The sequence below is a fragment of the Chelonoidis abingdonii genome, chromosome 19 (genome assembly GCF_003597395.2).
Source record: "Chelonoidis abingdonii isolate Lonesome George chromosome 19, CheloAbing_2.0, whole genome shotgun sequence".
Lineage (NCBI taxonomy): Eukaryota > Metazoa > Chordata > Testudines > Testudinidae > Chelonoidis > Chelonoidis abingdonii.
The window spans coordinates 35,300,488-35,313,603 of record NC_133787.1 but is presented as its reverse complement, the minus strand read 5'-3'; the positions used below and the strand labels follow the sequence as shown (position 1 = coordinate 35,313,603).

Genomic DNA, 13,116 nt, shown 5'->3' with positions numbered 1-13,116 from the left:
ACAGCCCACAGGAGACACAGACAATATTAAGTGCCACAGGCAAGAATAGGAGGGACCAAGGTGCACCTAATGCCTGAGGCCCACAATGGCAGGGAAATGATTATGTGAGATATACCCAAACAATCCTAGCAAGTGACCCACACCCACAGGCCTCAGACGAATGGTAAAACCCCTCCAGTGACAACTCTCATGTGGCACTGGTGCCTTTAGGAATAGAAATACTGGGGTTTGGTCAAAATGTGTGGTTGGTTTTTGTTTGGTTTTTTTTACTGGAAACCAAAAGCTTTTCATTTTTCAGGCATTCAGTTTGTCATCAAAAATTTTTAGTTAGGGAAAACCCAATTTCCTGTCAAAAAAGTAGTTTTGATGAAAAATTTTCAACCAGGCCTAGTTTATACTTGACACACATTGATAGGGCATTGTGAATCCAGGCCACCTCTGCTGTACTTGTTCTGTGGCTAGATAAAGCATTTTCAGCCTCCAGAAACCACAACCTGGTACGTTTCATGAGCAGTAAGTACACATGACAATTTTTAAAAAGTGAGAACAGTGGAGCGTGAATCTGCCACGGGAAAAAGCTGTGCTCCTGTATGGTCAGAAAACATCCATTGTAAAATCTGGGGTGGTTTCGCAAAATGGCACAGAGCCTGATTAACAACCTAAGAACTTTCTGAGGAATTGACATCTGTGATAAACAATGTTGCTCTGAGCTCAGCTAAGGACAGAATGGCCCAAACAGCGATTCAGAGGATGCTTGGAGAGTGCTTGTTGTCATTGAGTTGGATTTGAATCAGAAGCTCTTCCCTAAGATGCTAAGTATCACACTGTGATTCGTGGATTCTAAAGGGATAATACAGTGAAATAACTACTTTACTCTTGGGAAGACAGGAGCAGCAGCTCTGAGAAATCTGAAGAGATTTCCATTTTCCTGCTGGTATTAAATATATTTGCTGGGGGGAAAGTGCAATCCATCAAACCCATTGTCTTCTGTGGATGGAGTATTCTGGAGTGATAAGTGCCTTATATGCAGGTTCATCTAAAACAAACAGGGAGCCAAGTGTTTTACAAGTTTGGAACTTCTTTAACTGAGGAATATCACTGCAGCAGAGTGAAACTTCTCAAGTTCCAGTTCTATATGAATAATCCTCTATACTTTTCCCCCCTTCTTTTAAGTAAACATCATCTTTCTAAGGTCAACCAAGATAAACTGCTGTATAATTTATGGGCCATTCCTGGCAAATAATCCTTCTGAGTATACTTCTGCATGCCAGAATGTAGAAATCATAACTGTCCCATTTTTGTAGAATAATCATGTATGGCGAAATGCAAGCCTTTATGTGTTTTTAAAAAACAAAATGAAAAAAGAGAGGAGGGCAGCCTTTGGAGACCTGCAGATTTAAATTGTAATTAACACAGAGAAAATGCAAGAATTCCTCTGTTTGGAAACCAGGCTGTGGAACTCTGGCTTCCTGCCACTTTGACATTCACTAAGATCGTTGAGTCACCCAGTGAGAACCTGATAATAGTACTTAGTGCTTTACATCCATTAACCAATCCTCACAAGTTCTCTGGGAATATAATTGTCCTCTATTTTACAGGCGGGGAAAGTGAGAAACAGAAACATCAAGTGGATTATTTCAGGTAACATAAGGAATCAAGGTCAGAGATGGAATTAGAATTTAGGAATTCCTGGCTCCCAATCCTGTCCTCAGAAAACCAGATTTCAATATTATTATGCATATTACAGTACTGCCTGTGGCCTAGATTGAGATAGAGGCTCCATTGTGCCAGACACTGTACAGAGACATAGTAAGAGATGATCTGTGCCCCAAAGAGCTTACAACGTCAAAGCCCAGAAGTGTTTAATACCTGCATGAATAGACATGATTCTTGCGGACACTTCTTCTGAAGAACCCTTTGCAGCCATCGCAGCTGGAAGCCCCGTAATGTTTCCCAGTGGCACGATCCCCGCAGATGGAGCACAAGGAGCTGATGCCATTGGCAAGCAGGCTGGCATTTGTCGACTCTGCTGGTATGGCTTCTGCAAACCGGACACAGAGTCAGTTAGGCCTTTTCAGCAGGAACCAGGGTGAAATGAAAGCATTGAAATATGCACATAATTGTACACCTTTGCCCTCTGCCCTAAACATGTGTACACACACACCATCCCTATGCCATTGCTTCTAGGCAGATGGGGAACTCTTACTATTTTCAGGACCCTCGAAGTACTAATAAGGATGCGCACAGGGCCATTTTGTTGATAACAACTTCTAAATTTCTTCCAACAAGCCCAGAAGCCACATCTACCCTTGCCTTATATTAATAATACATGGAGATATACCTAGCTCATGGAACTGTAAGGGACCCTGAAAGGTCATTGAGTCCAGCCCCCTGCTCTCATTAGCAGGGCCAAGTACTGATTTTGCCCCAGATCCCTAAGTGGCCACCCAAAGGCTTGGGCTCACAATCATGGGTTTAACAGCCAATGCTCAAACCACTGAGCTATCCCTCCCCCTCCTCAAGGTTAATGAATGTCTTTCCATGGACTTTAATGGGAGCTGTTTGGGTGTGTAAGTTAGGCAGTTAGATACCTAACATTAAGAATCCACATCTCATGCACTGCCAAAACTTGCAGGCATAAGTTTTAGAGGATTAAATTGACACCACTGTGAAAATTTGGCCCTTACAAGTTACACATTTTTGAAAATTCTGCCCTGACTTTAACCATAAGACCAGACTTTCTCTTAATCCTTATAATTATGGGTGCAGTTTGGAAATGAGACACTTTTGAAAAGAGCCAAATGATGCAGATCGCTTCTTCAGGGGTGCCCTTGTGGAAGGTTTGTGTTAGTCTTAGTCAGGGCCCAGCTTTTCAGTATATAGGCCTGACTCTGTGATGTTGTGAGATCATCACCAAAGTCAATAGGATAGGAAGGCATTCAGCACTTCCCAGGATCAAACTGATAGTGGAGAAACCTCCATTTAGATCATGTTGAGAGGGAGAAAACCCAAGAGAGAATAGCAAGCCCAAACAGGAAGAGGTAACAGGACACTGAAGGATACTCAGAATTAAAACTCTGAGACTGAGCTTCCCACTTAGAATGGGTGGCCATCAGAGGCGGTCAGAAAATGCCAATTGTTTTATAACGGAAATTTCAAAAAGAAATTTGCTTCATTTCATTTTCATCAAAATTTCACATGAAAAAAGAAAGGTTTTTCCCATAAAAACCTAAATCTTTGGTTTTCAAAAACCAAACATTTTTACCCAAAAAGTGACATTTTTTGATGAAATGCAATATTTTTGCTGAAGATACTTTTTCCACCAAAAAATATGTACCAGCTTTAGTGACTTCTTCGTTAATGATTAATTATTAATTATTATTATTATTATTTATTGTGGTAGTGCCTAGTGAGCAAGCCGGTCAGGGTTCCAATGTGCTAGACATTGTACAAAGATAAAAAAATGACAGCCCTGGCCCCCAAATGCTCATAAACTAAATGACAAGGTGTAATGGGGTGGATGAGGCAAACAAGTAAACCGTACGTATGGGATAGGGGACAAAAGGTAGCATAATAAAATAAATAAATAACAATTAATAAAAAGTGCAGAATTCTTAGCCAACAGTACGTGCAGGAATCACAATTCGCTACTTTTCAAATTCTATGAGGTGCAGTGCCCCCAGCTTTCCCCAATGTCAATGAGTGGTCAGCTCTTTGGAACTGGTGCTCAATATCTCACGAGTTAAAGCCCATAGGCAGCAGATAACCCAAGTTTACACTGATCTTACCAGCCTTACATTGGTGAAGGTTAAGCACAGAATGAACCCACTCTGAACAATATCTCCAGTGTACTGTATTGTGTCAATATCAGCTTCAGCTTCTTCTCTGAGCAAACATATGGTTATCCAGGCCACAATGAACAAAGTCTCAATGGTTATTTGATTTTGAGTTCCAGTGAAACAAAGTTGCACCACAAAAACGATAAATAAGGAGCTCAATTCTCTCAGTTACACCTATGCAAGCCACGTTGACTTCAGTGGCGATGGGCCAAGGCAACTCAGGACAGAATTTGGATCCAGTGGGCTTTTCATTTTTCAATAGAGCCCAGTTCTTATGGGCAAATATCTCAGCAAAGAGCCAGACTGTGAAACCCGGGAGAGCTCTTACGCACAAGAGTTATTGTGTTGAAGTTGCTTGGTAAGTAACTGCTCACAACATCAGTGAGGGTTTCCCTACCTGGTCCTAAGTCAATGGGACTTTTGCTTGAGCAACGGCTGCAGGCTTCAGTTCCAGACTTTTGGGACCTAGTTCAGCTAGCCTTTCTCTCAGCACGTAGTAGCTTACCTCAGCAGCAGTCCCATTGAGTTTCAGTGAGCAAGGCATTACTCAGTGAGTAGGTGGGACATAATCTGGCCCTTTATTAACACACTGGTAGCTCATTGTATCTAAGTACACCCACAATGATGACGATCATTAGAGCCGGTTGAAAACATTTGAATGAAACATTTTCTCATCAGAAAGGTTTCATCAAAGTTTTCTGAGAGAAAAGATCAGTTGGGAGAATGTTCCACTGGGAAACTGAAAATTGAACATTTCATTTTGTTTCAAGTTGGCATTAATCTCTGTATCTGCCTAGTGGGAGTTATAGTTTTGGGTTCTCCATCCTCCTCTATGGACCCAGTTCTGGCCAGACTACACCTCCCATGATGCACCACAGTCTCTCCCTGTGGCTGAGACACCATAGTGCATCATAAGAGTCTCATGATCTCTTTGAAGTTAAGGACCAAATTCTGCTCTAATTTACGCCATGAAAATGTCACTGACTTCAATGGAATTGTATAGCTGTAAAATTAGGCCAGGATTCATTAACCCAATGCAGCGTAAATCAGTCCAAAGTCCAGGCCACTGTGTGCAATGACGTGTCCTTTTCAGAAGATGATAGTGTTACGGTTGGCAGTAGTTAGCAGCTCAGCCAGTCAAATCACTATTTATACCCCTGTCACAAACTACTGATTAACTCCAAATAAGGAAAAGCAAATGAATAACAAAAATTCTGTTTTCATGAAAATGTCACTAGACGTGTTGAAGTTGCAAATGTTGGGTCTGGATTTTCAACCTACACAAAATTTGGGGGTGGACTGAGCTGTACTAAGACAGACAGAGATACATAGTTACTAGAGGACACATACTTAGTCCAACATAAAAACACAGCATTGTGTAACAGTTATAGTTGCTCGTCTCCATAATGTAACAGAACTGTCTTTAAACAAAATCGTTCCTAAAACTTTTCTTGTGAGAAGTCTGTTGGTCTTTAGCTAGAAGGACGCATCTGATGGCATTCTTTCCAACAGAGACCAGTCATTAGATACAGTCTGAAAAGTTGATCTTAGTCCTGGATGGTTTCTGGACAGAATAGAATTGTCATTTCAGTGAAAATATCAGTCTACTCCCTGGGAGTATCAGAGAGACATATTTGCTGCCAAAATTCTCTGGCAGAAAAATTACTTTCGAAATCCAAGACTTGCCTGAGTTTCAGAAGTGATGTATCATCAACATAAAATCTGGGAATTTATAGCCAACTTGATAGCTAAAAATTATATGAAAACCTCTGTCAAACTGAGGAAAGTTCAGGTCTAGACAGGAGACCAAAAATTATCTCTGGTATATACTGTGTATAAGCATAGCATAGCATGGTTGAAATGAAATTATGCAATTACAGCAAATGAGAGAAAGGGTGGTCTTGTCGCTGAGACTGAAGAGCAAAGTCTGTCTTATATGGCTCACCATGCTGACATGATTAGGCATGTCTGTTTCCGCAGCCAACAGTACACAACGGACTGATGCAGCTACCATCATGTCTAACTACCTTTAACTTCCCTAACCTTATGGAACAGGTGCCCATTCTGCAGCTGGGTGAGCAGGCGGTAAACTTTCAGTGTGAGACTGAGCAAGACGAATCCATGACTTCTGTGATTGCATTCAAGTGCCTTAACCACTCAGCTACCACTCCTTGTAAAATTTATGCTACCTGGGTTTAATTCTCAGCTTAGCTATTGAACTGCCACTTGCCCTTGGACAGTCACTTCTCTTTCCCCTCCAACCTTTTTGTTTTGTTTATTTAGCTTGGGGCCCTGATCTTGGTGGAGTCCACTAGATACTACTGCAATACAAACAATAAATAAGAAGAGAAAATGGGCCTTAATCAACACCCAAGATTTGAATGCCTCAAAATTTGGACTAGGGCTAAGAATTCACTTCAGATCTGAATTTTGCTTTTCAGATCTACTTCCAGAAATGATAAAGTCTTTAGTGGCTGTCTGTAGAGGGATGATAGAGCCTTCCATCCATGCCCCAGATTGACCTATTATATCTTTGCAGTAATCTAAGTCCTCATTTTTAAAAACTGTTTATGCACCTAAAGTGATATAGCAAAAGGGGCATATGGGGTGCATATAGTGTTTAGTTACCAATTTTGAATGCACTAAAACTGGATTTAAATGTGCCAGATTTTCAGTTTTTGTTTGTAAATCTAAATTTGGGGAGGACACAAAAATGTGAGTGGCATTGCCAGCTCCAAAATGGCAGCGTGCAAATTCAGAGGAAGGATTGGAGTCTACTTTGAAACGTCGCTCTGATACAATTCAAATACATTATAAATCAGTTTGGCAACCCCCACCAATCTGAGGTATTTTAAAGATCAAAATCAAAACCAATCTAGATTAACTGTTCCTAAACTCACATAGTAACTGACCTATCAGAGAGCTATCAGCATGCTTGATAACTTGGGAATATTCAGGCATTCACACCCTCTGACTGGCAGAACATTTCTTATTACTTTAGAATTATCTTCATTAGCTGGACTTGTCCTTAACTATGACTGTACAAGGGTCAGATTGCAGCTTGGCTGAGAGTGAGTTTTTAAAAGGGTCACGTTAAACTCTTCAGACTCAGTTTGGCGGTTGAATGCGATGGTAGGTAAAAGAATCACTAAAGATGGGAGCTTTATTTATACTGCAATTGGCCAAGTGATTAATGTAAATTTACAGGAAAAATGATATCTGTGACGAAATATGTGATGAGCACCACATAAAGGACTAAGTAACAAGATAGATGCAATTGTAGCCAAGTTAAAATAAAATAGGATTGGACCAAGCAGGAATATTTCTCTAGTTAATAACAGAGTATAAAGGAAAGAAAAGACTAACATTAATTTTCCATCTTTTTTTTTTTTTTGGTCACTCTTTCTATCTGAAATAGACAAAATTTTAATGCCCTCTTCCACTCCCGCAACGGATTCCTTTATTCATTTCTGAATTAACCATTGCTATGTTAACCACATTTGCCAATTGTATATAAAGTACTAAGAAGCTTGAAGATTCAGAATTAATTCATAGGCTTCCCTCATGTAAGAAGAAAATTATAATAGCTAAAAAAAGTAGGGTTAACTTAAGAGTTGGTTGAAATTGTTCAATCAATGGCAAATTTTGATGACAAATGGTATTTCAAAGAAAGCAAAAATGTTTTACAAAACAACACTAGTTTCCTTGAAATTTCCCTTTTTTTTACAAAAGTTTTAATTTCCATTGGGAAAAATACTTTCTCTTGCTTTTTTACTTCTCTTCTCAGTTTCCAAAGAAGAATAGAAGAAAAGCAAGAGAAAATTATTTTTTTCCTCTCATGAAAATAAAAAAATACAATTATTGAAAAAATTCCAAATATTTCATTTTGAAATTGTTCATTTAAAATCATGTAAATCTTTGAAATAAATGAAAAATGCTCATTTCCTTTGAAATTTTTCATTACATATTCTCACCTTTTGGCTAGCTAGCTCCACTTAACTTATTGCCCATTTATTATTAGTTTGTGGGTGCAACTTATTGTTAATAAGTTGTATAAAGCAAATACTGATTTTACGGGAAAGTCAAATTTCAAGAGGTGCTTCTGATATTGCCACAGTATTTTACAAGAATCGAATTTCACTAGCTTCACCCAGAAGAACTGACAATTTCACTGAGCTTCTTTGAACATATTTTATCCATAACTACGGTAATTATACAAACACAAAACTATGATGATTTAAAATGTTAAGGAAACATTTCGACTAACACCCTCTACCACTGCCATACTGGAACAGACCAATCTTCCTGTTAGTCTGGTATCCTGTCTATTAGAATCACTAGTGTTATATATTTCAAAGGAAAGTGTACGCCATCCAAATATAGGGCATTAATAGACTCCACAAAGAAAATAAGTTCCTGTTCTCAGCGCATGATCATTTTATGCCTTGAAATTTGAGGAGTGAGAGCCCTTAGCTAGATTTTTTTTTTTAAAAAAAGTAAGCATAATTACACATTCCATTTTTAAATATAGCTTTATATCTTACTTATATTTTAAAATAAGCCCGTAATCACTATTGGCTTCTATAATATCTTGCAGTAGTGAGTTCCACAAGTTAATTATAAATCAGACCCAAAAAGACCCAGAATTTCCTGTTCTCCATTTTATATTTGCTGCCATTTAATTTCATTAAGTGATTTATAGATTTTAGTAAGAGGCTTAAGGGCCTGATTCTGCTCTCATTGGGGTAAATTAGGAGTAACTCCACTGAAGTCACTGGATTTATATCAGTGTAAAGATTATCAGAATTTTGTAAATGCAGAATAAGGTCCTAAATTCCTGCTCCTGCTGCTGCTAAAGCCTAGAGTCAAATTTCCATTGATTTCAGTGAGGCAAACTAGGGTCCTAAAAAATGTCTATAGATTTAATTTGAACTAATTCTCTGTTTTTTATAAACACTCTCTAAAGTGAGAATATTTCTTTATTTTAATACTTTGTAAAAATATTGCTAAAACAGATAGGGAAGTCATGCATCCTGAATGCTGTTGGTTTAGAAAACATTTTCATGCATACAGATTTCACCTCTCTTTTTAAAACTATTCTTACAAGCAGTAGAAGAGGCTACTTACCAAAGACAAACAAGCTAATTTCAAAACAGCTAGTTCCCGAGAGAGCCAGTTACTTATTAACAATAAGGCAAATAGCCCAATACCAACCTAGATAGCCTTCGCCTTTAGAAAAAACTGAGCCTGTAATTTTCACCTAATGAAACATCACAACAATATAGGGTTTTATGCCACCGTTACATTGGATTTGGGGACAATTTGTGCAATGGATAAAAAATGTATCTTGTTGTTCAAGAAGTGAGTGCCAGGGCAAAACATGTTTACTTGAAGACATAGTATTACATGAAAACTGGTCTGTGAAAATAATATGAAATCTGATATACTCAATTTTGAGCTGCCAACTTTTTCAAAAATCCTTTTCCAAAGGATGAACTTTTCTTGAGACCAGTTTACAATTCTAATTTTCTTTGGGCCTTTTCATTTTCTTTTGAACATAAGCTCTGAAATCCTTTGTGTCCCACATAAGCATGCATAATAATTTTGAGCTGCTGGCAAAACACATTTTGAAAGCTGTTGTTCCTGATTTCCTTTTGATGAAACCACTAATGAGCAAGTATAAGTGAAGCAGTAAGAAATTAATCTTAACTAGACTAAACCTCTTGACATTTCACTCACTTAGACTATCCAGGCAGGCTGAACTATTCCCAATTTTATTTATGATGTTGGCCTTACACTGCATACTTTACAATGTCCTTCACCTCACATTTCAGGCGATGGATGACTAGTGTTTCTAGAAGAGCATTTACTATTTAAAATGACATCAAACAAACTTCTGAATGCTCCAGTCCCATATGCCGCTTTGCAACTTTCCCGGAGTTCTCTGGACAAGGGAGATATTTGCTAGAGTCAAGCACACACTACAGCCATGTTCCTTGTGTGTTGAAAAGACTTGGGTCAAGCTTAGTGAATGAGCTGTAATTTCCAGGTAGGTGATCAGAACATTTGGATATTTACTTTACTAGCAAAAACCCTTTGAATAAGTGACCCCAGCTCACAGAGTATTTTATGAGTAACAACATAGATGGTGCTTATAAGGATTAAATTGCTCAAACCATGTTTATATACACTTGTCTTTTTTCCCAGAAGTATCGCCATACATTTGTGTCTATGTCATTTTAGGAGAACAATTTTTTCTTTGTATGCGAAGTAATTTCACTGCTCCTTCGATATAAAACAGAATGCATATTACAGAGCGCCAGAGATATTGAAACTGCAAGAGACTGCAAGCTTTTCTGGGCAAGGTCTTAATTTGCATCATACATAGCACACTAGGGGGCTGAATAAATGAAGAAAAAACAACCCCATGCATTTCAGTTTTGAAGGGAACGATCGTACTCTAGTCTGAACACAACCACAGCCACAACAAAAGTGGGTAGTTTCTTGCCTTAAATATTACACCTTCCACCCTTTGCCCTGCACCTCCTATCTATCTTTTCTAGGCGTTCGACTTTTTCGCAAAGGTAACCGGGGTTATTTAAGCAGAATTGAGCAGAAATCTCACCCGTGCTAGTTGGCAGCATCCGCAGGTTTTCAAACTCGAGCATGGTGTAAGAGGAGTCCAGGGATTCGACATAATCTGGCATATCCATATCCATTATGGCCTGACAAAGCTTCATTATTACTTGTCAACAGCAACGGAACAGGCCAAAACAGCCCTGCTGTCAATCATGGCCAAGGTTTCCTTTGCAAAGAGAGACAACCCCAAGACCTTGGAGTGACAAATCATTACCTAGCTTCCCCACAGTCCCCTCCCAGTGCCAAGAGAAGGCTGGAGGGGAAGAGAGCGGGTCTTTACCACTCTCTCTCTCTCTCTCTCTCTCTTTCTACCTGTGTGTCTGTCTCTTGTATCATGATTATATGACGCAGATAAGGCCTGGGCTAAATCAGCTTGGATTGCATCCTTGGTTCAATACTATGTGGTTTATGGCAAGCCCTGTGTAAACATTTTGAAAAGTGTAGCAGTGAGGCATTCACACACTGAACTGTTCTTTAAGGACAAAGCTCTGGGTCATGTCACTTAGCACTTGGGTCACTTCAATGATACTTGTCTCTGCCATTTGCCATCTGCCCTTGTAAAAATGCCAGGTGGAGTCACTTGAGCCTGGCGGGAGGGGGTGGGAATCAGTCTCAAAGATGGCCAGAACACATAAGGCTTCACATGTGTGTACTACTTGCTGCCTAATCCAAAACTCAGTGAAGCTAATGAAAAGGCTTCCATTGACTTCAATGAGCTTTCAAACCTTTCTAGACAGGTGAGTACTTCAAAATAAATAAAAACAAATGGGACTCTCAGACTTTCCTTCGAACTGCCCCTCACACACACACACACCCATACCCCCACAAAGTCACGTCTGTGATATTCACAACCTGTTTTAGCTGTTTGCCACAAACATTCTAGTTAAGGTGTTCAGATAGCCCCCATTACCACAGTATCTGAGCAGTGCCATACAGTCTTTCATGTATTTATACTCACATCACCCGTCTGAGGTAGCAAGGAACCTTTTACAGATGCTACAGTTGACAGATGGGGAACTGAGACAGAGAGACTAAGGCCCAGATCCTCAAAAGGATTGCCAAATTCCCATTGATTTCAATGCAAGTTAGATATCTAAATACCTTTGAGGATTTGCACCTATGTGACTTGCCCAAGGTCACACAGGAAATCCACAGCAGCAGCAATTTGACCGTGGGTCTCCCAAGTCCCAGGCCAGTGCCCAAACCATTGAACCATCCTTCCTTCCCATTCATCAATATTCATGGAGGTGATTTATTCTTCTTTGAAAGGATGTTTGCAAAAAATGAAGTCTTGCAAATACTCGTGCATATATGCGTTTGCACGAAGAGTCACACCAGAAGTCATCACACAGAAAGCTTGAAATCACCTTAATGTCCCCCTTCCTTTTTAATAAAAGTTTCATTTATCCAATTAGGTATTACAAACAATGCTATGCGAGACTTAGCTGACCAATCATACACCAGGAATAACGAAATGCAAGCCATGAAGAGGTGTCGTGGATGCAAATAGTTTGCAAACAAACCTAAGACTGGGAGAGCTGTTCACATAAAACATTTGAACAATGAGCAAATTCATAATAATCTAAATCTGTTCATGGATAACTTGCAAACAGAAGAAAGGATTAAGTTCATTGACCATATTAGGCGTTTTGTCCATTTCTAATTGCAACTTGCATCCAAATGCTTACCTGCTGTCCCACAAATTATAGCCCTAAGCTGACATCAGCAATAGAAATGTTGCCAGTATAAAAAGAGCAGGATCAGGAGATGTTGTGTACAATTGTACATATGGAACTTGACCCACTACTGAAGTACTGCCAGCTCTGAGGTAACCATGGCAACTATTTAACAGTAGACGGCTCAGTTTAGAGTGGAAGTGAAGATGAGCCCGGCTCCCAGTTGAAACTACAGAGGAGTCCAAGTATCAGAGGAGCAGCCGTGTTAATCTGGATCTGTAAAAAGCGACAAAGAGTCTTGTGGCACCTTATAGACTAACAGACGTATTGGAGCATAAGCTTTCATGGGTGAATACCCACTTCGTCAGTGAATACCCACTTCGTCAGATGCAAGTGGGTATTCACTAACGAAAGCTCATGCTCCAATACGTCTGTTAGTCTATAAGGTGCCACAGGACTGTTTGTCACTTTTTACAGAGGACTTGTAAGTTAGGCAGATGTAATTAACCAATCCAGAATTTGGGCAGGACACTGGAGCTGATATCACTAGTCTCGTGCCAGGGGATAATTAATGTCCACAAGTGCATCAATAAATGAAACCAATGGTAGAAAAATGAACAACATTGACAGTAGTCAAGACCTTAGCTTTAATTCTCATCCAATACTTCTGTCATCATATTGCCCCTAACAACATGGAGGTATTGGTTCAGTACTGACCCAACGGGAGACAGTTACATTTCCTGAATCACCAACATCTGCTACCTACAGCATCTCTGTTCTTCTCCCATCTATTGTCTAGGCTCAATCTTTCAGTGTTCATGAGACCATGGTCTAAGTGGTTGTTGATAAAGACCCTTACAGCAGAAGGTACCAGTCAAAGTGAAGTGTTGAAACTATTAAAATAGTTGGAAGTGGCATGCCAGTGTTCTGCACAGTATTTTGATATTGCATTTGTCATTTGG

General features: G+C 39.4%; 1 protein-coding gene across 1 annotated transcript in view; it reads right to left on the bottom strand.

Moving 5' to 3' along the window:
• Nucleotides 1-10,579, bottom strand: part of LOC116832791 (hepatocyte nuclear factor 4-beta-like) — a 39,385-nt gene extending 28,806 nt beyond the window's left edge. The window contains exons 1-2 of the mRNA XM_075073614.1: nucleotides 10,465-10,579; nucleotides 1,870-2,041 (exon numbers count right to left, since the gene is read on the bottom strand). Coding sequence (XP_074929715.1) covers nucleotides 1,870-2,041; nucleotides 10,465-10,579 — 287 coding nt within the window. The remainder of the gene's footprint in view (nucleotides 1-1,869; nucleotides 2,042-10,464) is intronic.
• Between the last annotated feature and the right edge of the window lie 2,537 nt (nucleotides 10,580-13,116).